Here is a 26020-nt window from a genome sequence, read left to right on the forward strand (position 1 = left end):
TTCATTACCGCTGACATTCCTCGACTCTATCCCGGGTAACAGAGCGTTCTCCCTTTGGATTTTGGTCTGTGTGTGAAACGAAGTTAAGATTAATAACTTTGGGGGTTAAATTTAAAACCCTCCCCCGCTCTGCCAGGTTTGGTTGAGTCCAGGGTTCCGGCAGATCCAAGATGGCTGACTGAGGAGAGATATGCTAAAGTTCACTTTTAACTCTAAACGCCAAAGCTTTTTATCCTTCGTTTCTCTTGTCGGATTGGTGTTTGTTGAGAACGAGTACTGGTAAGTCTGGAACCACTGACGGGTTGGTATTTTGTGACACTGTGTCAAAGTTGAAGCCCGTTGACTCTGCGGAGTCCAGTGTATAACGTTAGTTAGCTGTCGTAGCCACAGCAGTTAGCTGGAACATTATTCCCAGTTATCCCAGTGGTTAGGGGACTGGGAATGTTATCAGTTGGGAAACCTATGGGAATGCCTGCAAATAGAAGGAGCAGAACATGAATAAGGTCCAGGTCACAGGTTTGTTGATATGTGCAGGTTGGAGTATCACCCTGAGACACTGAAAGCTGGCGTTAGATATGCTAACGTTAGCGACAGTCTGGTGACACTGTTGCGTTACAAAGCTAGCAAGCTTTTAGCATGCTAGCTGTTTTCATCGACGAGCTGCTAGCTGTAGAAATAAAGTTTCCCCCTGTCTATTTTTTTGCTGCTTTCATATAATCTTATTCTACATGTAATGGCACTTTGGTATGATAACCCAGAGACGTGACCTGTGTGATTTAATTATTAATATTGTACATATACATATATACATTTGTTGTGGAGCACCATATTTACCATTACAGCAGTGTAATGTTAATCTAAGGTAACGGTAGTGTTTTGGTCCTGACGTTTCTCAGACTCCACTTCGAACTACTAGTAGTAGCACTGTTAACTGTTCCATTAGCTCACATCTCATCAAGCTTGGTTGTCTGGCTGCTGTTTCCAACTCCGTGTTGCCAATAGGGCTTCTGTTGATGTTGTGCATGGGTCATAGTGAATTATTATTGAAAAGTGACTTGTTAAATGAGGTATGGAAAAAATGTGTTAATGTTATATAACACCGTCTATATTTAGACAGTTAGCCCTATGCCTAGCCAGATTCTGTTATGGTCACCTAACCTTTGATCAAGTAGGCTATTACATAATTTTGTAATTTTTGCCCTGTATTCTGATAAACCTATCTTAATTTTAGGAAGTAACGATATCTTTAGCTTTTGCAACCAGGGTTGAATTCAGATCCGAATCTCTCGGCTTTGGTGAACTGCCATCTCTAGAGGGAATCTTAATTTAGTTGATGCTGTCATTTAACAGACCAAAGAGGAAGAGAAATGGATGTGGGGGAGAGAGAGAAAGCAGGCTTTTTTTTGCATTTTCGGAACCGAATGAAAGAACTGAAAACGAGGAGGTATTCAGTGGTGTTCTCTGGAACTACATGGCACACACAGTGACCGTGAAGTCTGACGAAAGGGTTTACTGTAGGTTAAACACAAAATAAGTAAACCCATGTCACATGCACCCCTTCTGTATAAAAGGAATATCAATAATACACTTGGGAGCAGTGTACAGAAGGCTGACTCTATTTCTACCCACATGTTTGAGTTTCCCCTTTAACCCTCTGACTTGGCAAAGTTCATTATGACCAAAAGCTTTTGAATGTTATAAGCCAGTTTCTTAGGACTTTTTGTCCCTGAGTCATAGACATATTTCTGGACCTGTAGAACACTGTAGATCATGAGTTATTACAGAACAAGTATTCTTTTGTTTTGTACATTAACAACATGTGTAAAGTGTCAAATATTATTGAAACCATTCTCTTTGCTGATGACACACATTTATTCTGCTGTGTGGACGACTTTGAACGGCTTCAAGTTATGGATAATATGTAAACAAAATGAAGATCTGGTTTTTGAAAATAATTCAAAAAACATTGAATTAAAGCAAAACTATACTTATAATATTTGGGAATCTATCAACCAACACAGAAAAGAAACTCATGATGAAAAGCATAGATCTATCTATCTATCTATCTATCTATCTATCTATCTATCTATCTATCTATCTATCTATCTATCTATCTATCTATCTATCTATCTATCTATCGATCTATCTATCTATCAATCAATCATGAACGGCATAAATCTACAATTTACTGAGCGATATCCTGACAGAAGATGCCAAAGGCCAGAATTCTTTTTCCATGCCAAAAATAACAGCAAAATATGCATTGGGTTTCCCCTATATTCATTTTGCATCTATGAGTCCATGAAATAGACAACTGCCTGAGAATATTCAGGGAAAATAGATCACTAATGCTGTTTTGCCTTTTATTGTTCTCGGTAGAGTTTGTCGGAAGTGCCTTCCCCCCCCCGTTTAATGTGAAAGCAGTCGGCTTTTAAATAATTGCACTATAAATCAATTTTAATCATCATAATAATTGGTGTCCCGGTAGAATTTAAATGAGTGAGGCTGCGAACGGTGAAGTCTGACTTCCCATTGGTGGCGTTCCCCTCTCTGACACCCGACCTGTTCATCTCTGTACACGAGGGGAGACCCAGTGGGTGCTGAGTGTACTGTAGGCCCAGGACCACTTCTGTCCTGAGAGCATACTACTGATGTCCGAGATAACACTTGATAATTAAGAGGAAGGCCCTGGGGAGGTTTTCAGAGAGAGAGAGAGAGAGAGAGAGAGAGCTAGTGTTTGGGCGAGGCTAATAAAACCCTGCCCGGCGGCAAGTGGAGCGACATGATTTACAAATGTTTAATGGATTTTAAACGACCTTGTTTACACAGCATGGCACACGTTGTAAAGCTGACTTATTTGACCTGTTTTTTTGAAATCCTGAGAGCCATCTTTTCTGGTTCTGATGCTTACATAGGGAAGACCAGCGAATGTCTCATTCAAAAACATTGTGCATTTTAGACCCTTTGAGCCAACCTTTACATAGGCCTGCTCGTTTATGGAGGAAAAAAACTCAAAAACGATCACGATGATTTCGGTCAATATTGAAATCACAAAAATTGAACACGATTACTCGTTGACTTCTGGAAAGATGTTGCAGTTATTTAACAATTGTTAAAGCCCTGTTTGCCCTGTTTGTTGTCTGAACGTAATAAAGGAAATGAACGGAAGTTAAGGTAAATAATATTACATTTGTGTTACTTTTAGTATGGTGGTTGATTTTTATGTTTTTCATTTTGAGGTTTGTATAGCCTACTTTTTGCAATTATTTCAAAAATATGTATTTAATTAGGTCTCAATGCTTATCAAATGAAATCTGATTAACAACAAGCCTAGTATTTGTCACACTACATAAACAAAAATAAATTGACAGCACTAGTCTTTGTGCTGCTATAAACACTAAGTGATTTAACGCATTTGCTGCCTGTATGTCTGCAGTATACCTGCTGTTGAGTTGGGAACAAAGTGTGACAGGCACAGGGCACACATGAGCAAACACAAGCACCTGAGCGAGGCAGCTTGAGTGAAGGACTGGCGCATGGCTGGAGGCGGGGGGGGGGCAGAGCTGAAAGCTTTGTGTTCCTTCTTCACCACACACCTCTGCTGCATTGAGGCCAGAGCGGTGCCGAAGACTCCGTCGGGGACAACAGGCATGTCTAAAATGTCCGTAATCACAGCAATGTCTTTACGCACAGCAGGCTCGGGTTTGGTGTCCTCGCACAGCTAGTGAGCACGGAGGAGACATTCAGAGCTCTTCCTGCTAAAGCTGCTGCTTTATATGCCATCTCGAGCAAGGCAGACTGGAAGCGGTCCGCCCTTGACGGCAGTGCAGGGTTCCTTGAGGATGTTGCAGTCACCCGCGGGTGGAGTTGGGCTGCAACCAATGGCTCCATCGAGGGGCATGCGGGGCATTCCCAGCTTTTCCGTGCCTTCAAACTCCAGGAAGGGGGCTCCCTGAATCAGGGTTTTACCGCAGAATGGGCAGTGTTTCCGCTAAGAGGATACCTTCTCCGGCAGTTGAGGAAAAACTGGAAGTAGCTGTTTTGCCGACCTCTTGGTCTGGGGCAAATGTTTCCCCTCGCAGCGTAATCTGGTGGAGTCCACCAGGACTGCAGACCAAGGGATGTTCAGCCTGGACGCAGCGCGTTTGCGCACGTCCTGCATGTTCATGCTGGGAGCGGGGGAAGCTGGTACACTTCCATCCTCGTCTCCAAAGGCAGACACAGCATCAGGCTTGTCAGCCTGTGCGGGGGTGATGAACATTTCAAACTCCTCATCGTCTGAAATGACGAGCCCTGAGGAGTCCTCGTCCTCGCAGTCCAGCTCGAGTTCATCCTACGCGAGAGGGGCCGCTGCGCCCATCTCCAGCTCTGAGCCCCAGCTTGTACCGGCGCACCGTACCGCGTCTACGTCAGACACCTCATTGCCGGCCGGCAAATTGGTGCTGGGCAGGTAAGGGTCCTTTCCCGACAAGCTAGCTTGGTGTGCTAGCCGTCGGCGAAGGCTCTTCACGGTAAAGTAGGCACAGTGCCTGCGTGAACCAGGGCGGGCGTGTTCCAGCCTGAGACAACACAAGCAGACCTGGTGTGTGTCCCATGCTTGAAATTTTGTTTCCAGAATGGCAAAGTCGAGCCCCGGGGTCTTTGTGTCCTCTGGTGTGAGCGACGTAACTGAGCATTGGGTGGTGTGCTAACACGCAGAAATAGCCTTACCATGAAACGGCTAGGTGTGTAACGCTCCAGTCCGGGGTGAGACCGAAGAGTCGAAGCGTGTCCAAGGCAGCTACCAACCGGGGACGGAAAGGTTAAGCTAGGATGGTTCTGGTCTGGTCTGTGGACAGTTAAGCTAGTTAGCCTGCTCAACAGAGCTATGCTTCGAAGTGAAAAGAGGTTTCAGAAGGGTGTCCGCGTTGTAGCATAAGCTAATTAAAGGGGGACGGACCCATCTGATGCAGACACTCGGTCACCAGCCAATCATGATTGGCGTAAAGTCATTAATTCTTCTGAGGAATACGCAGGGAGGTGTATCCCATAGTGAGACATCAAAACCAATGCTATGATTGATTACAAGAAGAATCCTCTTCAAGACCACGTCCTTACCTGTTCATAATTTATGGGATGAGAGAGACAGTATAGCTTGATCATTTTGCTTTATTTGTAGTGCTGTCAGTTAAACGCAAAGCCATTTTAGCGGTGTCACTTCTTTTATCGTGACATTAACGTTCTTTTTGGCCTAACATGGTGCAGATTTCCTTTGATGTATAGTCCATTCAGTAAATAAGATCAGTGTTACTGTTAGCGTCCGACATTGATGCAACGTCATAAAAATATTGAGATAAGTTAAAGTGTTTCAATTCAGCTGTGGGAATCTGGTCGGGTAGTCAGCATGTAGGCTGTTAATGTTTCTACAGATATTTGAGGGCGTTATTGGGGAATAAGTGTGCCAGGAGGGTGTGTTTGAACAGGTTAAGACACGACAGGTAGGCTGTAATGAATAGTTTGCTCAGCCCTGCTCCCCCACCCTCTGCTGCCCCAGGAGGAGGGAGTTCTGCTCACAGGGACTGGCTTTAGGACACTGTAAAACTTAAATACCTCATTTCAGAGGGATTCTTTTTTTGTGTGGAAGGATGTTTTCTTTAAAGCAGTAGTTTGCAACTGTTTTATAATAATGAAGAATAAAGTTAATGGGAGTGAACACAAGGCATTGTGTGATCCTAGGGCTCAGAGCTACAGGAGAGACCAATTAACTTCTAAATTCCATCAGGCAATTGCAGCCACTCGACATTCCACTAGCCATGCCGGTGCGTCCCCGAAGCAGTGAAAAATACGTTTTACCAACTTTCTAAAGCCGTTGTTCTGAACTCTGCTAACAGCATTTGTTAACTCAACGGATAACTTGTTGTTGGTTTGTTTGTTGTTAACAATAGTTGGTGAAATGTAACTTTTTGCAAATTAGAGCCCGGCCAATATATCGGCAGGCCGATATATTGGCCGATATTAGGCATTTCGGTATCGGCATTAATAATGTATGATAAAAAAATATATATATATATATATATAATTTATTTTTTTAAATGTTCATTTATCAGAATCATTGATGACAAATAAATATTCAGATAAATGAATATATTAAAAATAAAATACAAACGGATGGTCGACCATGTTATGAGTGATGTTATGATTTTTTTGTGCGTTTTTGTCAAAGAAATTTGTTTCATATCTTAGGTTTTTATTTTTACACAGTACATTTTTTTCATCACAGCTTTAATATATTTGATGTTCCTCTGTTCTGTTGTGAAAATAAAAAAATGTATTATCATATTTTAGTGAAAACGCATAAATAACTACAAATAACTAATGTTAGGGAAATTGGTTTGTGTTTTGTTGCGCGTTTCTGGATGTTTTTAAAATATATAGATAAATCGGAATATCAGTTTTCTAAATAACCAAATGTTTATTGGTATCGGCCTTAAAAATCCTTTATGGGTCGGGCTCTGGTGCTTATGTTAAAGGGTATTACACAGATTTGTGTACCAAGTGGTGCTAGCACCACCGGGTAGCCAAAACTGCAGATGATGTGTTCCTGTTCCACGTCCCGTTACTACGCTTGCGCACCACATACCACAAACAGGAGGGCAGGGGCCAATGTGCGCTTGTCACTCAAAACACAAGACAAAATAAGAGTTAACTTGCAAAATGTAATGTGGAAACTGACCATTTCTTTCTTGTTTATTTTGTTTTTTTGATCATCAGGAGCTGAAATCGATATTTCCCGATTGCCTTACTATGTAAACTTCTTCTGTAGAAGCACAAATATCGAGGAGAAATGACCAAAACAAAGTAATCTGCGAGTCGGGTAGGCAGAACGCTCTGCTCCTGAGACGTTGCCGATGTCGTGTGACCCATCTGTGCCTGGTGCAACTTTGGGGCCATAGAGAGGGAGTGGCAGGCTGGGAATCCAAAGAAGGATTACACTATTTATTACCATTGCCACCAATTGACATCCACTCAGTCAAAGTTCCTATTTTCCTATTAGTTAGCTTGTTCTTGTGTCCTAACTGCGTCGCAAGTTTTAGTTACAGAAAACGGTTTTACTACCATTTTTCTTTTGTCTCTTTCTCTTCCTCCTTCACCTTCTAATCTCTCTGTCTGTCGCTGGCAGGTGTCTTCCATATTGGGATTAGAAGGTTTTCACATCTGCAGAATTCCAGGTGAGGTTTACAATCATTTCAGATGTATTTTAATAATTTGGATTCATAACAATAATAATACTTCGGATTTATGCAATGCTTAAAGATGCTTTACTTACAGTCATGAATGAGTTCTTTCTCCAGAGGGAGAAGCCTTTCCCCCCTCTTTATTTTTGAAGTATTCCTTTAACTGATGATGTTCTCAAAATTCAAAAATGATCTCTTAATGCAGAATGTCAGAATTGCTATAAGACAGCTATGATAAGTTAATCTTGATTCAAAACATAATTTTTCCCTCTTGTCCTCTTCATCTAGGTGTCTTCTTTTGGGATGTCCAGGCTAGGTGGCCTCAGGGGGCTCGGCCCTGAAACACAGACCTCCAGCGGAGACAATTCCACTGCTGAGAGTCAACACGAGCCTCTACAGATGGAGACATCCATGTGTAGAGACACCTGCACAGCTGCTTGAAGGAGAGAACTGACCAGGCAGCACCTTTTTGAACCGGATATTCAGGACCCAACTGGTCCCCGGACAGGGATCATCTGTGCAGCTTTTTATTCAGACAACTTCCATGTACCCCTTTTAAGTCCCCTAATATTTCACATTTCCTCCATCCAGTAATCATCGATCCTTCCCTCTCTCCCACTTGTCATTCAGTCATCTTGAAAGTGGTGAGATTTTGCGCTGCGGAGCTAGAAGTGGTGAGCGGGTAATGGATGATGCTGGCCATGGTGACCTAGTGTAAATGGCTATTCCTTCGCACAGCTCAGTGCCTGTATCTACTGCTCAACCTTCCTCCTCCACTCCCCCTTCCTCTCACCCCTACTCCACCTCTCTGCAATCCTTCCCTATTCACCGCTGCTGCTTGCTGCCCAGTCCAGCCTCCCCCCTCCAACAACATGGTAGGTGCAGGCTTGGGTGTGTGGAAGCTAATGCGAGGTGTCCGCCAGCTGGAGCTTCATCGCCTCATCCTGGCACTTATCATCTTCTGCTTACTGTCCATGGCCTTCCTAGCTTACTATGTGTCCAACAGCCCCAAAATAAAGGAGGCCCCCCCTTTACCCTTCAGTGACTGTGGCGGGATGTCACTGGGAGCGAGTACTGGGGCCGCTGGAGGAGGGCCAGGTGTCCAGAGGGCACCCCTTTTCATTCCCCAGCGTGAGGGCCGTTTACGACAGGTTAAGGCGGTAGACAATTCCAGGACAGAGCCCGTGGTTCTGGTGTTTGTAGAGAGCATCTACTCCCAGCTGGGCCAGGAGATTGTAGCCATATTGGAGTCTAGCCGCTTCCACTACCGGACAGAGATTGCTCCTGGTAAAGGAGACATGCCCACATTGACAGAGCATAACCATGGTCGCTACACACTGATCATCTATGAAAATGTATTGAAATATGTCAATCTGGATGCGTGGAACCGTGCCTTGCTGGACAAGTACTGTGCTGAGTATGGAGTGGGTGTCATTGGCTTTTTCAAAGCTAATGAAAACTCTCTTCTCAGTGCACAGCTCAAAGGTTTTCCTCTCTTTCTACACTCGCACCTGGGACTCAGGGACTATCGCATCAACCCCAATGCTCCGCTTCTCTACATCACCAAGCCCAACCAGGTGGAGCAGGGCTCTTTACCAGGGGATGACTGGACCGTTTTCCAGTCCAACCACTCTACCTATGAACCAGTGCTTCTGGCCAGCACCAAGTCCTCTGAGGCGTTGGCACATTTTGGACCCAGCCCCTTGCGGGCTCTCCATGCCACAGTGGTCCAGGACTTGGGGCTCCACGACGGCATTCAGAGAGTTCTCTTTGGAAACAATCTCAACTATTGGCTTCACAAGCTGGTGTTTGTAGACTCCATTGCCTACCTGACAGGGAGGAGACTGTGCTTGTCTTTGGACCGCCACATCCTGGTGGACGTGGATGATATATTCGTTGGCAAGGAGGGAACCAGGATGAAGGTGTCAGATGTGGAGGTGGGTGAGCCATAGTCACACAAGAGACCACAAATGATCAGAAATGAACTCAAGTTGCTTCTCACTGTGTGTAATGGTTGAGTCATGTTTGTAGAGTTGAGTGGATTTCCATTTCACATCTTCACCTACCATTCACCATACCTAGAGGTTGGCATTGGAACTTTCCATACGATCATGTCTCAATGCAAGTCAAACCAGCTATTAAGCTAACTGAAATAACACCATGCATTGGTATTGATGTGGGGGGAGGGGGGGTGTTTTTAATTACAAAGGCCACAGGAACTTTATCAGGATGCACACTATCCTGATCCATGAAATAACTGGTCTTTAATAATAACACTCTGAGATAACACAATAAGACACTGCCTGTCTCTTTGGGAAGTGAACATAGGGGGGTTGATACTTAGGCCCCCTGTATTTTAAGAAAGAATATTTACCTATCCACGAAACATTATTCATTCACAAAGAAAAATGGTGTCCTAAAAGGTTGGATTTTTCCTAATTTATAGCAGCATTGCTTGGCCTTTCTGAGAATATAGTTCCTGTTAGTATGCGGTTAGAATATGGCTGTGTCTCATGGGACCTTGTTATTTGCTCACTCTGTGAATATACAAATCACAACATGTAAATAGGAATGTGTTGGCGTTCTTTTGTCACTTATTGGGAGCAGTAGCTGGTTGGAACCAGTTACCTGCAGGATCTTTGCTAGGCTAAGCTAATGCTGGGGGCGTCAGACAGAGTTACAGCAGCACAGAGATGAAAGGGGTATGTATCGACTTATCTAACTCTGGGGGATACGGTGAATAAGATAACGTCCCAATAAGACGGCGTGTTCCTTTAACTGCTGCACTTAGAAAATATCTGACAAATTGTCACCACACAAGGCATGAAGCCTACATTAGAAGACTTTACCAACAAAGAGAAGTGAAAAGAAGTGTGACAAGTCTAAACCAACAGACTTGGTTTGTGAGGTATGTGAGAATGGTGCTAATGGTGAGGTAGATTTTATGGTTGTTATATAATGGCTTTTACAACTGTTTTGCCTGTATTTGGCTTGGTTGTGCATGCATGTGCCAATGCAAATCTCAACTCTTAGTAAATATTAATCCCAACACTGCCTTCTTCTAATTGATCAAAGCATGGAGATCTACAATGGTTTGCAGGAAGCACAGGGGCTCAGTAGATTTGTACTCTCTCAAAGAGTAAGCTCCTGGGTTTAAATCCAGCCCTGGTCCTTACTGTAGGTTTCTTACAGGCTGTCAGGATGGCTTCCACTCAGGTCAGATACTTTAAAAACTAAATTGTGGTTGTCAAAGAAATATCGGTGAAGTAGAAAGTGACTGACTGGTCTTGACACCCAGGTGAGGTCTTGTCTCTTGAAGGAGAAGCCCTCTAAAATGGGTCACAGCTATTGTGCATCCATCAGAAAAAGTTTAACAATTCATGGTTTGGGGTGGTTCTGGCTCCACTAGGCTAGCTCTGGGTGAAATGGAGAAAAATCAAATATCACAAGATTCTTGACCACATACCTCGATATCGATATTGCGATGATATTGTAGGGTTAAAAAATTGGTGCTTTCACAGAATATTTTCACAATAAGATTTTCGATAAAATAATCATCAATCATGTGGATTTAATGAATGGATAATAAGTGGATAAAAGCAAATAATAGAACAGCTATAACAGTCTGGTAAATTCAGAAAATAATCCAGTGTAATGCAGCCTTTTAAATCCAGGACAAAAACAACATCTTTATATTCTGATATCCAAGATCTCAACCGCGCCCTACCTCGGATACTGATCCTACACTGTGGTGATTAGAAATCTGCTGTGCTGTCGGGGTAAAGTGAGTCTGGACAGACATGAATGTTAAAACTTACCTCGTTATAAAATTGTGATCTCGATTCACCCCTGTCTGCAATTTAATTTTAAAATGACAGATTTCTTTTATGACTTTGATTCTCATTTAATTTTACAAGCCGCCTGCATCAGAAACACTGCTACTCTCTTCTGTGAGTTTTAAACATAGACTTTATAAAATAAGATTTAAAGTGCTCCCATGTGCTGCGATGCTCTCCTTTCTCTTCATCGACTCCATGTTAACAAGCTTGTGATGACCAATGGGCTATAGGTGCAAAAAAAAATTGTGTTGTACTGCCAATTCGTTTTGTTGTGGTTCATGTGTGCAACAAACATTACACTCAGTGAGAAAATTAATCATGTCAGAAAATTATAATATCAATTCTAAGTTGAAATAAATCCCTGAATTGTGCAGGCCTAATTAACAGTATATTAGTTTATTTCTCATGCTGCTCCATAAAATATCAGTTGTTGCTAAATGTAACTTGGAGCTCGTTGGATCTTTGTGGTTAGGAAACCAGGGATAATCGCTATAGCAACTATGAATTGAAACTATAAAATAATGTCACTGAGTAAGTGTGAGGTGTTCTTTCATCCTTTCACAGGCGTTGCTCAACACTCAAAATAAGCTGAGAGCACTGGTCCCTGATTTCACCTTCAATTTGGGATTTTCTGGAAAGTTCTATCACACAGGTATGAAACATCAGCCATTATTCCATCAAAAAGGCTTCCTGTTTAATATGTTATATTATATACTACAGCTCTGGATCTGTGTATCTGTAAAGAGGAATGTTCAAATCATCTCTGCCTATAACACGATAGCCTTTCATTGGAATTTGCAGTGTTGATATTGTAAGAATTTACCTTTTATTGATCCATGGCAATTTTTACTGGAAGAAGCATGCTTCTGTAACATTTAGGCCACCAGTGCCCCAAGGCCAATTGTAGACTTAAGTGAATTTATTGTAACCTAATATTAACCACACTAAATGAAGAATTCAAAATAACTACGCCAAACCAATACTCTAACTTGAGTACAAAAAAGTAATAGTTGATATATAAATATGGTAATGACTAAAGGACTCTTTCCAACAAATTCTTTACTGCCTGACAGGTTTCACTCCGGACTTAAAGGTCCCTCAACAGACTCCTGGCTACTGCAGAAATATCATGTCTAATGTATCTATTTATCAAAGTTGAATGGTGATGATTCAACAGTTTTATTTCTCTGAGTGGAACCAATAGCAAATCAAGGTCATCATGTAATCTTGACCAAGAATGATTTTCATCCGTCATCTCAGGGTATCATTACCAGTACCAGTTTGACAGCGTTGCTATCGTTTTCACTAATTTAAATCTTTACTCCTTCCTGGAGCTCATTGGAATAATTGTATATGACGTAACAGAAGGTGGGAACTGCCAAGTGAAGCACTGGTGTAGAAAGGATGTTCATTTTAGATCAGGCCACATTCAATTTGCTGAAAGTGTAAGTGCGCTCACGCTTGTATGTGTGTTTTTAGGCACTGATGAAGAGGATCGGGGAGATGACATGCTACTGCAACATAGGATGGACTTCTGGTGGTTTCCTCACATGTGGAGCCACATGCAGCCACACCTCTTTCACAACGTCAGCGTCTTGGCTGAGCAGATGAGGCTCAACAAGATCTTTGCTCAGGTAAGCAGCCCTAATACACTGCAGACATGGCCTGTGTTACAGTGTGTGGCTACATGACTTGTTTACGGCTACATTTAAAGTAAAAGGAGTGTGTAGCTGTGTGGTTCGTGGGTACAGGAGCAGTGTCTGCTTTGAGGAGTATTAAGATCCAATAGACCTGTGACCGACTTTCAGAAGCGTGATCGGTAATTTCCCCTGTATTTTTCTCTATTTATCCACACCTACTTGAAAATGTCAGAATAAAGAAAAAAAGAGACCGAGTAGCTTACTGGATGGTAGCATGCAGCTAAAGACACAGTGTTACATTAGCACCACAGCTAGAGGTTGAGATGAAGGAGAAACTAGAAAATCCCCCCGTTCCCTGAAGTCACGGTGGTGGCAACATTTTGCCTTCCCTGTGAATGAGTTATGTAAACAAATGACGAAGGGGCTCCAACGGGACTTTATGGTGCGTTTATTTGCACCTTGTCAAACTAAAGTTGCATTCAATTTCCCCTTGCTATACTTATTTTAATTTTTTAATTTTATTACACTTTATTAATCCCACAAGGGATTAATAGAGAGTACAAATCTACTGAGCCCCTGTGCTTCCTGCATCCATTGTAGATCTCCATGCTTTGATCAATTAGAAGAAGGCAGTGTTGGGATTAATATTTACCAAGAGTTCAGATTCGCATTGGCACATGCATGCACAACCAAGCCAAATACAGGCAAAACGTTTCCTCAAAGCCAATATATAATCGAGAATTTGAGTGAAAAGTCAAATTGTGAGACCCCTAGTATTTATACCATCAGTATACTCCTGTGTATGGGGGATAGGTGCTCCCCTGCCGTTTTGCTCTTTTCTGTTCTGACTCTATATTTCTCTTGACATTCTTTCCTGGCCTCTGCTACCTCCTCATTTGCCCACATCCTGTCCTCTCTCCAGGAGCATGGCATCCCAACAGATATGGGCTACGCAGTGGCTCCGCACCACTCTGGGGTGTACCCAGTTCACAGCCAGCTCTATGAGGCCTGGAAGTCTGTGTGGGACATCAAGGTGACCAGCACTGAGGAGTACCCTCATCTGAGGCCGGCTCGATACCGACGTGGCTTCATCCATAATGGCATCCAGGTCAGTTCCCAGCCTGCTCCCTTTGGTAAACCACCTTCTCCACACTGACACAAAAACAAAAGTAGGTGTGAAAGTGATAAAACAAAGCAGCTCTCACAGCTGAGCTGACTTTTTTCTGTGCAGCATTGTGAAGATAGTTTAGCAGGAAATAGTTCTCTGTAAAAAATGCACAACCGAGTTTTTGGATTACCTCAAAAAACTGCCATTATTTCTAAAAAATCACTTAATGAGCCATTTAAATGATCATTTTGGATGCTTTGAGCACCACAATTCCATTCACACCCATTCTATTAGTCTCAGCAGAAAGAAAAGGAACTTCAGACAAAGTCGTTGTTTTTAGGACAGCATGGTAACAATGCTGAGTTTACAGGGTCAGCAGGATAGACACCAGTGTCATATATGGCATAATAAATGAGGATTCTTAGTATTAAGTTGGACAGGGAAACCACACACACACACACACACACACACACACCCCTAATGATCTCCCTGTGTGTTTTAGGTGTTGCCCAGGCAGACCTGTGGTCTGTTCACCCATACCATCTTCTATAATGAATACCCAGGAGGCTCAAAGGAGCTGGACAAGAGCATCAGAGGAGGAGAACTCTTCCTCACTGTCCTCCTAAACCCTGTACGAAAACTACTCCTCCATGCACCCCCCACAGCTGTACAGTACACTTTATACTTGGGCTTAAGTTGCAAAAATAAGGACTTGTGACTCGACTTGGACATTTCTGCTCTGACACTCGACTTACTTTAGAGTGAAAAGCCAGAAGACTTGACTTGAATTTCTAACGTAAGAGGATGCGTCTCCTTAACTTTAGGCACACTTTCAATTCAGCCAAATGAACACATCCTTTTTTTTTTTTTTTTTTTTTTTGCTAGTTCCCGGTTTTAGTTATTTAAAGAGCTCCTTTTTCAGATCCGTCAAAAATGTAAACTGAAAAAAAGGAAATATTTATTGTGGACTGGAGCCCGACCAATACACCGGTTGGCTGATATTATCGGCTGATATTGGGTAATTCTATTTTTTTATAATATTCATTCATCCGAATCATTTATAATGACAAATAAATGATTCTGATAACTGAATTTTTTAAAAATGACTAAGTGGTGTCAAAAGTTCATCCTGGAGCAGTGAACAATGTTTCCATTGCATAAGAACCTTATTGGATGGGAGTGATTGTTCCAGGCATTAGACACCCCTTCTGGTATTAACAGGGAAACCTGAGTCATGGCTTATGAAAAACGTTAGATTTAAAAAAGCATGAAAATATAAATGAATGGTCTGATAAGAAATGAGTCGGCAGTTGACCATGGTATAAACGGGAAAATGCCCTTCAAGGTTGTGCTTTTTGACTGACAAAAAATCTCAAAGAATTAAAATTGGACTTGAGACTTGACTAGCTTAATAAAAAACTGCTCTTTCCACACACACACACACACACACAAACACACACACACACACACACACACAAAGTTGTGTTGATTGCAATATGATGTAATTTTGTTGTGTTGTTGTCCATGCTTAAATGTATGACCTTAATAGTGATCATAATTCCAACTATACTATCTGATCATTTCTGGTGGTGGAGATGGTGACATGCATGTCTTTGGTGTGGGAGATCAGGGTTCAATTCCCATTTCGATATATCAACTGTGTCCCTATGCAAGACACTTAACCCCTAGTTGCTCCTGAGGCGTGCGGCCCCTGATTTATTGCAAGCAGTTGTAAGTTGACCTGGATAAAAGCATCAGCTAAATGTCAAGTAATGTAATAATTTCTCACTTATGAACCCCTTTGCTTTCTGTTGAGGTCATAATTTTCGTAATTTTCTAGTCTAGACTCCTTCTGGTTTGAGCTCAATGGCATGTTGCTCTGACAACGGCTCGGGTAAATATTAAACTGGCCTTTAAAGTACATTGTGCCCTCTCAATTCAGATCAGTATCTTTATGACACACCTGTCTAACTATGGCAACGACCGGCTGGGTCTGTACACCTTTGAGTCTTTGGTGAAGTTTGTCCAGTGTTGGACCAACCTCAGGCTGCAGACGTTGCCCCCCGTCCAGCTCGCTGAGAAATACTTCCAGATCTTCCCTGAGGAGAGAGACCCACTCTGGCAGGTCAGAATATTGATTTGGTTTTTTAAAGCTTACATTTGCTTGTTTTTAAATGTAATGGATTTTCAGAGGAATAGCTGTAATGTTGTCCTTGTCTACATCCCCTTGAACAGTTTTTTTTTTTCTTCCTCTACATCATTGTAAATAATTAAGTGTTGGAAATTTGGGATGAGTAGCAGAATAAATGCAGATAGTGAGTGTAGCAGGAACACTGGAATGACAGCATAGTGTTGAACATTAAATCTTAATGTGAAATATCTTTCAGAACCCTTGTCATGACAAGCGACACAAAGATATCTGGTCTAAAGAAAAAACCTGTGACCGACTCCCCAAGTTCCTTGTCATTGGACCACAGAAAACAGGTCTCACTCTCTCCATCCCCATTCTCATCTTTATCTTTGTTTATATGTATCTATCTTGTTTAGTGTACATGTCTTATCTTTACTCAAGGCACTACAGCGCTTCATTCCTTCCTGAGCCTCCACCCAGCAGTCACCAGCTCATTCCCCAGCCCCACCACCTTCGAGGAGATCCAGTTCTTCAGTGCAGCATACTATGACAATGGGATTGACTGGTAAAGACAGGAATATAATTATCATACACTGACTTCAGAAAGCCCTGAAAACACAACGTGGTTTAAATTTAAATTCATTTTTTTGTGGTGTTTCATTATTTCCGTTTCTTATTTTCTAAGGTTCAGTTTGGCTCGACATTTGCTTGCATGGGTTGAGAGGATAAAGTCTGTTTTAATACAAGTTTGTGTTCTTAATTTAAGTCTTGTGGCTGTAGTTCACTCAAAAGGATTCCAACACCAGGGCGTTCAACAGTCGGCAGCTCAAGACACAGCGTAGCCTAGCTGCACTTAAAGACATTATGGTCACTGTCAGAGTTGTCTGAGAAACGACACAGACGGGACTTAATGGTGCGTTCAATAGCACCTCGTAAGCTCATGTTGTATTCAAGTGCATCTCAAGAAAGTTGTAAAGTGCCTATCTGGGATCTAGAGTTCTTCTTTTTGTTTAACGGCAATTGAGTGGAGAAATAAATTAGTATATTTTAAATAAATTATTCAAATTTGACCACATGGCCTTGGCGATAAACAAGCTGTTCTATAACGTATATAATTAAAAACAAACAATACCAAAGCCTATAGATTCGTGTTGTGGCAATGCAACACTAACTATATATGACATACTGACTAGATTCGGTGTGAATACTCAGAAAAATGTAAGAATTTAAAGTTAGTTTTAATCAGTTTGTGGAGATCTGTTGAGTCTTTTCGGTGAATAAAACATAATATGAATGGCTCAGGGATGTGGATAGAGTTTTAAGGGGCTAACTAACTATGACTTTCTGTTTTGTGTGGTCCTCAGGTATATGGACTTCTTCCCATTCCCTTCCAACGTCAGCACAGATTTTACGTTTGAAAAGAGCGCCAACTACTTTGACACGGAGGTGGCGCCTAAGAGAGCTGCTGCCCTGCTTCCCAGAGCCAAAATCTTGGCAGTGCTCATCAACCCATCTGACAGGGCGTACTCCTGGTACCAGGTGAGAACCCACACACATCCTGCACATCTGGCTTTCTCAAAGCAACCCTCTTCTCTTCTCTTAAAATGTGTGGTGTGTGCCATTGAGAAAACACGAGAGGAACCCCATAATTAAATGATGGCAGCAGAATATCAGTGCACTTTTAACTTTTGAATGTTTTTAGAGTTCTTTTGATCGCTGACCTTTAATTTTGCGTGTGCATGCGTGTCGATGTGTGGGTGTGTCTTTGTGTGTGTTTCTCTGTGTGTGTGACCACAGCACCAGAGGGCCCACCAGGACCCTGCAGCCCTCAACAACTCTTTCCATACAGTGGTGACGGCAGGCCCCTCGGCCCCCAGGGACCTGCTGGCCCTTCAGAGACGCTGCCTTAATCCGGGTCTCTATGCTACTCACCTGGAGCGCTGGCTGCAACACTACCAGCCCAGCCAGGTAACACACACTGCAGCATGTGGAAATTAGTGTGGTCTACTCTACTTCAGTGTCACAGTCAACAGCTGGTTTCCATCCAGGAATTTTCAAATTAGACCAGATGAATTGAAAGCCTGTTAACGCCCATTTAAATACAAAGTAATGAAAGACGAAGGTGACGGTCTTCCGCCATAAAAACAGGGATATCTGGCAGAATTCCCAGCGGCATTGGAGCAATCCCCAAAGAGGAAGATCCTCGCTGTAGACTATGTTCATAAACCCCCACCCGACATTCTCCCACCCTGAAATCATTGTTGAATCATCTGCCATCTATTACTCTATAGTATTCTTCATTGTTGCCTGTGCTGCCTTGTATATTCCATGTTCCTGTCGGATGGGTATTTATTTTAGTTTGGTCCAAACTATCCAAAAGAACAACTGCAATGACAGGATACTTCTCAGATTTTGTAATTGCATGGAAGGAAATGTAGTTCCTGTTCTCATCAAAACACCACCTACCACTTGTCGATATGAGTCACAGATGACCCTGCCTCTGTGTGTTGTAGTTGCACATCGTGGACGGGGCCATGCTGCGCTCCAACCCAGCACTGGCAATGGAAGGAATCCAGAGATTCCTCAGTGTCACTCCTATCTTCAACTACACCCAGGCTCTAATGTTTGTAACACACACTCACACTCACATATTTCCATGTATCTCATGTGAAACGTGTTAAATAAACTAAATAAAATAAACTATCTGTCTGCAGGTATGATGACGGCAAAGGTTTCTGGTGTCAGCGGGTGGAGGGAAGTCGAGCCAAATGTCTGGGGAAGAGTAAAGGCAGAAAGTACCCAGAGATGAGCCCTGAGGTACATCTACATTACTCATTAGCAACTTGCTTCTCTGATTGACTCCATGTGCAGACGGTCACATTTAAAGGATGATTTTGGTTTATTCAATCACTAATAATAAAACTGTACTCACCGATTTATAGTAGATTAATTCATAGCTGACATTTTGGAATACAGTGACATTACAAGAAGTCTTACAGGACAAAAACAGTGAGCAATCAACAGCAGCGCAGTTCAAGGGGTCTGAGAGTGTGGAGCACCCAAAGTTAGAGATGTTAGAGAGGTTCCAATACCGACACCAGTATCAGAAAAGCCTCAGATACCGCCTAAAATGCTGGTATCATTATCTACACTTACTGGAGTTTATCCTCCGATCCGATACACCAAATTAGTCCAGAAGAAAATCTACCTAAAAGCAGTATATTTATGATCTTTTTCCTACTGTACTTTACTTTGACTCAATCCTACACATACTGTCACAAATACTCCCTAGAACGTGGTACTGTGTGGATTTACAGATAAATATTCAACTTAAAAATTAGGGGCACTTCTATGATAGCATCAAAAATCATTATTTTTCAAACCCTAAGAAGGCTCAACACAACATGAGACCTTGCCAACCGGAAAACCCAACAGCTAGCTAGTTGAGTTGTTAAACACTTTCTTTGTGAACAAAACCAGCGTTCTCGCTGCTGAGTTCATGTGTGGAGACCCTGCTGAGACCTGGAGCAAAGTCTCATGTTGTGTGGAGCCTTCTTAGTGATTATAAATAGGGATTGTAATGCTATCATGGTAGCGCCCCACGCTCTCCCATTCAAAAGGCCATTTGACCCAAAATACGGTCAATGTTAAAAGTGGCGCTTATAGCCTAATTATGCTTTTAAACTAAAGTTTGACTCTGGTACATTGACAAAAAGACCCTAGATTGCATTTTGCCGAGGGTGCTTTAGGCATTTGGATGGAACATGTGAGACTGCTGTTGTGTGCACAGCAGAAACATGAAAAAAAATCTAATCTTGTGAAATGTTGGCCTGTGCTAAGACGAACAAGTGGGCCCTGCTGTAGAGCACCAAGCAACATCCGTCTATTTGGGTAATGTTCGTAAACAACTACAATAACCAGCTGTTTTAGGGATTGACTGAGCATTTGTTGCTGTTTTTAAAGGTTTACGTCTTCAGTATGAAGTGATGGGTGTGTGGCTGAAAACCACAGACAGGGTAGGATTAATAACACACAGATATTTTTTATGGAATTTGTTTACAATAAGAAACATATTGAATAACACCAGTTAACCTTAAAACCTCGGCAGCCATTAAGACACCCCACAATTAAAATATGATGCAAACAGCAGAATATCAGAGGACGTTTGACTTCTGCATGTCCTATCAAATCATTTTGATCTCTGACCTTCAATCTCTCTCTCTCTCTCTCTCTTTGTATCTGTCTCTTTGTGTGTGTCACTATCTCTGTATGTGTCTGTGTGTATGTCCATCTCATTGTGTGTCTCTGTCTGGGTCTGCGTTTATGTCTCTATGTGTGTCTGTGTATGTGGCTATCTCTGTGTGTGTGTGTCTGTCTCTATCTCTGTGTGTGTGTGTGTGTGTGTGTGTGTCTAACTCTTTATGGGTCTGTGTGTGTCTCTGTCTGTGTGTGTGTGTGTATGTGTGTGTGTGTCTGTGTATGTGTGTGAGTGTGTGTGTCTAACTCTTTATGGGTCTGTGTGTGTCTCTGTCTGTGTGTGTGTGTCTGTGTGTGTGTGTGTGTGTGTGTCTAACTCTTTATGGGTCTGTGTGTGTCTCTGTCTGTGTGTGTGTGTGTGTGTCTGTGTGCAGCCACGTGCCTTTCTGGCCGAGTACTACCGGGAGCACAACATGGAGCTGCTGCGCCTGCTGAACCGGTTGGGCCAACCACTGCCGTCCTGGCTCCGCCAAGAACTCCAGAGCACGAGCTGGAGCTGAGGCCACAAAGCTTCCACACAGACAGACAAACGCACCACAGAGTACCCGGGACTGGATTCTCTGGATGAGCCAACACTTGGATGTGGATTAAACTGGACTACCTGATCTGGAATCAACAGCAGCACACACTAAAAGGTTTTAGCTGATGTTACTGGTGCTCCTGTTCCACAGAAAAAGAAGACTGTACAACCAGAGCTCTTTTTTAAAGTGTTGGTCACTGTTGGAGACTCCAACGGGGGGGCGGGACAGTTTGCTGTGGATCCAGAGGACTGGGTGACCAGCAGGTTTGGGGCACAAAGAAAAGGTCAGCCCGCCTTAATGAGAGGCGGGAAACCGTGCGGATGTGGAGTGTATGACTGGACAGAGGGCAGCGTTCACAGACTCTCTCACACACACACACACACACACACACACACACACACACCTCCTCTCGCCACAAGAAAGATTGTCAAGCATTTTCAAAAGCGGTTGTATACGGTTTTAGGGCCGGGTGGGGGGGAACAAAAGGGCCATCAGCCTGAAGCAGACAGTATAGACAGACAGTCCATACCAAGGCCCAGATTTCTCTGTTACACACACACACACACACACACACACACATCTACCTGCAGGTCCAGCCAACCGGCGGTGCTGCATTCCCTCCGATTCGGCTGTTTACTGTACCGATGAACATTTTTAAAAACTGATTAAAGTAATACGATGCCAGGTCAATGTAAATATCATGTGTTCAGATTTGGTGGCCCCGGTGTGGTCTAGGCAGGGTTCAGAATTAACTTTTGGTCCACCAGCCAAATGGCTAGTGAATGTTAGACTTTTACCAGCCACTCAATAGATTAACATAGTTGTTTGGTGAGTTAAGCAAATCTACCAACCCCTTGCATATTTTACCAGCATTTGGCTGGCAGGTGGTACTCATTTTGAACCCCGGGTCCAGGCTCTGGCCCACACTGACATCCTGTCAGGGAGCAGCTTTTTTATGCTTTTATTCACCGAGGTCAAGATGCTTTTTGAATGATGATCCACGTTGGCTCCCTGGACTCTCTGATTTTTATTTAAGACGACTTCTATACTAGCTTTTAACCCACCGAGCATAGTTTATTGAAAATCAACCATCCATGTTTTAACAACCCGAGACCCACAAAGGTTGTGTTAAGAGTTGTGTTAATTTTAGTGATTTTAACAATGGGACTTTGAATGAAGTTTGTGAACTTCTGGACCCGAGCATTATGGCTCCGGTTTCACTTCAGCTCTTTATGATGTAATATAATTACGTGGCCTCTGGCTGGAGGCTCATGGGTACTCTAGGATGAAGAGTTACATTTCCAAGAGACACGATAGGGAACGTTAATATGAAATGAAAATGAATGAGTGGTCCACTGCAAATCATAGAGACAAAAGTTACCTTTCAAGGATTATTCTAGTGATTTAGTAGAACACTGGAGGACTCCCAAGAGACCGTTTAAAAAAAGGAAATAAATAAAATTGTCAGAAACAGCAATGACGGAGATAATCGGATACTCTTCCCATCTGGTAGCCTGACATAACCAGACCACGTTGCAAATGGGATTTACTCTGAAACCCCGGTTCAATTTGGATTTACAAGCTGGTTGTTATCGGCCGTAGTACAGAATGCCTCTGCCAGACCTGTAGACCTGCCACCAGCTAGACCTGCCAACAGCACTCCTCCTTTCTTAACTAGGTTCGTGCTCGCCCATTATTTCTCGACGCGAGGGTGCCAGTTATCTTCCTCGTCTAAACCCCGTCTGCATAGGATATGAACGCTGGTGAGTGGTCGTGGTTCTGGTCTCCTAAAATCTATCCAAAACGGAGGGGAACGCATTTATCAGTCAGAGCAAATCAAACATGAGCTCGTCGCTTGGTGTGTTATATAATCTCCCGTCTCCAGTTTGTCACTCTGGCTTTTTGTCCATAGTCTCTAAACTGAACTAAACAATGACATCATCAGGCCAACTTTCTTCCACTTCTCCAGGGAAGGAAGCTGTTATGGTGTACGCTCAAAGGGGTTTTAGTTAGATAGTCTAGCTAGCTGTCTGGATTTACCCTGCAGAGACCTGAGGACCAGGTAACCATAGTCCTCTGATTGGACAGATAGTCTAGCTAGCTGTCTGGATTTACCCTGCAGAGTTCTGAGGACCAGGTAACCATAGTCCTCAGATTGGACAGATAGTCTAGCTAGCTGTCTGGATTTACCCTGCAGAGATCTGAGGACCAGGTAACCATAGTCCTCTGACATCCACCAGACGTTAGAACAAACACAGAGACAGAGGACGGGGACGGACATCCGGCAGCACCGGCGTAATCCCAGAAATGGAACGTCGTGGATCTAGACTACACTGTTGACACAGGTCTAACCATGACTAGTACATTGACTTGAACATGAATAATAGAGAGAGAAGTTAACTTGAACATGTTTTTATCAAAGCTGTCATCATTCATAAAGCGTTTTGACCATTTTCATAGGGATGGAAACGCAGCTGCACAGTGATCCTGACATGATGGGGTCATGAGCCCCAGTCCTGGACCAGAGCTATGTAAAAGCTGATCTGGGTTTGTGTTAAAGAGGGGCGATCAGCACCTCCAGTAAGAGAAAAGAAAGAGAGCCCATCACAGATTGCTAAACACACTCCCCCCTCCCCCCCCCAACACACTCACACTCACGTCTCCATCTGAGGACTATTACCCACGAATGTCCTAGGACAAGAGAACAGACGTCCCAGTCCGTGTGGGGACAAACCAGAAGCTGCTGTCTTGTTCTTTTCTGTTTGTTTTGTATTAAACGTCAAAAGGCCAACACTGTATCATCTCTAATAAACACACAGAGAAGTTGGAAATTATGGCCGATGTCTCTTTCTGACCTAACTCGCCCTCTTATCACGGACCGTCTGTGACAGTCGAACAGGCTCATTTTGAATAAAATAGAAGGGGTTTTGAAATAATATTGAGTAAAAGTTGACATACAGTCCTTTCATTTTAGTCTAAATAATTCCTAATTTCGTCTTTTCTAACTCAAACACTAGGTATAATTTCCGATGAGGTTTACTTAACATAAATTTCAAAAATAACTGTGAAACTGAAGTTAATAAGTCAGTGTTACGTAGTATTAAACGTCAAAAGTGACAAAAATTTAAGAAAAAAGTTTTAAGAAACCGATAAAAAGCATCAAAAAAAGTGTTGATTTCCAACTGTGACTGAAGGACAACACAAGGGGTGAAGGTGCCCCGCCACACCCAGCTGTTTTTACTTGCGTTGTCTGAGGTCATACGTGTGTGTTATGTGATGAATATGAAAATAATGCAAACATCCACACAGACGCAGCTCTGAAACAGAAGAACGAGGCTGCCTTCAGGAGGCTGCTGCTGCTTCTTATATAGCTTTTCTAGTCATCACGACTAGTCCAAATGTACTGTATATGAATATATATACTGTGTATACACACGGGTACATGTAAATGAAGACTTTTCTAAAAACTGACTGATGTTATTTTTGAAACCAGAAAGGTTGAAAATCAGTTTATGAGAATAGCTGTGATGAGACGTCTGTTCTTCTGAGGCGTCACATCAATATGTCAGCTTTTTGGGCGGAGTTAGCAACTCCTTCCAAGAATACTTCTCTCGTGTGTCCTCGCCTATAGCTCCTCGATGATCCCTCCTCGCTCCTCGCCCCCGGGGCAGAAATGAGAGACGGCCTTCACAGAGGACAGACGGGACAACTTCTGGTTCGACAGAGGCGTCGAGGAGCTCTCGGGGAAGGGATGAGATGCAGGTGTTCAGGGTGAAGCTGGTCTGAGAGGGACTGGAGAGCCCACCCTGGTGGACAGTCTGCCGCCTGCTGAGAGGAAACGTGGGTTTTTCCAGAGATTGTGACGATCTCATAAGTCCCTGTTGTTTCTGTTTTTACCAATGTGTTTAATTAAGTTTTTACACACAGTTTACAGATCTAGTGAATGGAGAATTCTATTCGAGCTGAGAGGAGGTCCTCGGGGAAGACCCAGGACTAGGTGGAGGAACGTCCAGCTGCGAGGAGGCCTCGGGGAAGACCCAGGACTAGGTGGAGGAACGTCCAGCTGCGAGGAGACCTCGGGGAAGACCCAGGACTAGGTGGAGGGACGTCCAGCTGGGAGGAGGCCTCGGGGAAGACCCAGGACGAGGCCTCGGGGAAGACCCAGGACTAGGTGGAGGAACGTCCAGCTGGGAGGAGGCCTCGGGGAAGACCCAGGACTAGGTGGAGGAACGTCCAGCTGGGAGGAGGCCTCGGGGAAGACCCAGGACTAAGTGGAGGGATTATATCTCCAACCTGCCCTGGGAACGCCTCGGGATCCCCCAGTCGGAGCTGGTGGATGTGGCTTGGGAAAGGGAAGTTTGGGACTTAATATGTGGACTGAAATATTTTCCTTTGGTCGCTCTGAAACGGACATTAAAAAATCCGTTTCTCAGTAGTCTACCGATAAATAGCTACCGTAAATGGAGGCTTCTTTTAAAACGCCATGTTTTCCCTCTGGGCTCCGGTTAGCATACCAAGTCAACATTTATTATGTTGTTACTTGTTAGTTGTATAACCTATTTATTGTTAAGTTATTGTAGTCGTGTGTTAGGTGACTTGGGTTTACTTATTATATATTTAAGTACTAAAAGTGTTGTGAGTGGTTGGTGCAGGGGAAACCCCCCGCTGCAGCAGAGCCTCCACACCCAGCCGGGATCACGCAGCACCGAGCAGACTGGGACAAAATAGAAGAAACTCCTGGAGGATTAGTACTCCCAAACAAGTACACTACAGACACACACAAACATACTTTAATACTCTAAAGCCACATGGATTGCAAGTAAATAAAATCATACAGAAACACGCAAAGCTGCTCCAAGAAAATCTTCGCCTTAATCTGTACACATCTGTTACCCTCCCAACACACACACACACACACACACAGATGCAACAAGATGACTTACTTTACATCCCCACACAAACACAGGGGGGGGGGGGTTAGACCGTTTGGGCTATAGGAGAAAGGGGGTAAGGACTGAGAGGTACTAGGCCCTGGGTCTTCCCACTCCTACCCAAAGCACCTTTGACCCTCGTGATGTCTTCACGTCAGCTGGGCCACTTCTTCACTTTTTTTGATTTTCTTCTCGATACTTTTTAAGCTTTTCACAACGTTTTTGTGACCTTTTTCAAATTTTTTGTGTAACCTCTTTCGACGTTACTGTCATTTTTAAAGCTTTTTCGAATGTTTTTGTCACTTTTCCCAACGTTCTTTCATCATTTTTTCTTCAAACGCTATAAAATTGAAGAAAACGCCCAAACTCAATAAAAGTA

The 26020-nt window shown here is 43.1% G+C and overlaps 1 protein-coding gene and 1 long non-coding RNA gene across 3 annotated transcripts; one reads left to right on the forward strand and one right to left on the reverse strand.

Moving 5' to 3' along the window:
- Positions 1–36: 36 nt before the first annotated feature.
- Positions 37–25642, forward strand: ndst2a (N-deacetylase/N-sulfotransferase (heparan glucosaminyl) 2a). 2 transcript variants are annotated; one of them, XM_034898176.1, is made up of 16 exons: positions 37–279; positions 7160–7208; positions 7503–9151; positions 11618–11705; positions 12533–12687; positions 13616–13801; positions 14304–14432; positions 15744–15926; positions 16189–16285; positions 16374–16497; positions 17297–17471; positions 17730–17900; positions 18446–18555; positions 18647–18749; positions 20564–20704; positions 25611–25642. In XM_034898176.1, the coding sequence occupies exons 3-15, from the start codon at positions 8087–8089 to the stop codon at positions 20687–20689; spliced, it is 2712 nt and encodes a 903-aa protein (XP_034754067.1). In that variant the 5' UTR covers positions 37–279; positions 7160–7208; positions 7503–8086; the 3' UTR covers positions 20690–20704; positions 25611–25642. The 2 variants fall into 2 exon arrangements, with proteins under 2 accessions (XP_034754067.1, XP_034754066.1); XM_034898175.1 differs by lacking the exon at positions 25611–25642 and having other exon boundaries at positions 38–279; positions 20564–21789.
- On the reverse strand, positions 10225–22167 carry LOC117960363. The gene is made up of 4 exons (XR_004660130.1): positions 22067–22167; positions 16160–16166; positions 10440–10447; positions 10225–10235 (listed from the first exon to the last, which is right to left on the reverse strand). It is a non-coding gene; the product is annotated as an uncharacterized LOC117960363 (long non-coding RNA).
- Positions 25643–26020: the final 378 nt, after the last annotated feature.

The sequence above is a fragment of the Etheostoma cragini genome, chromosome 17 (assembly GCF_013103735.1).
Source record: "Etheostoma cragini isolate CJK2018 chromosome 17, CSU_Ecrag_1.0, whole genome shotgun sequence".
NCBI classification, from domain to species: Eukaryota; Metazoa; Chordata; class Actinopteri; order Perciformes; family Percidae; genus Etheostoma; species Etheostoma cragini.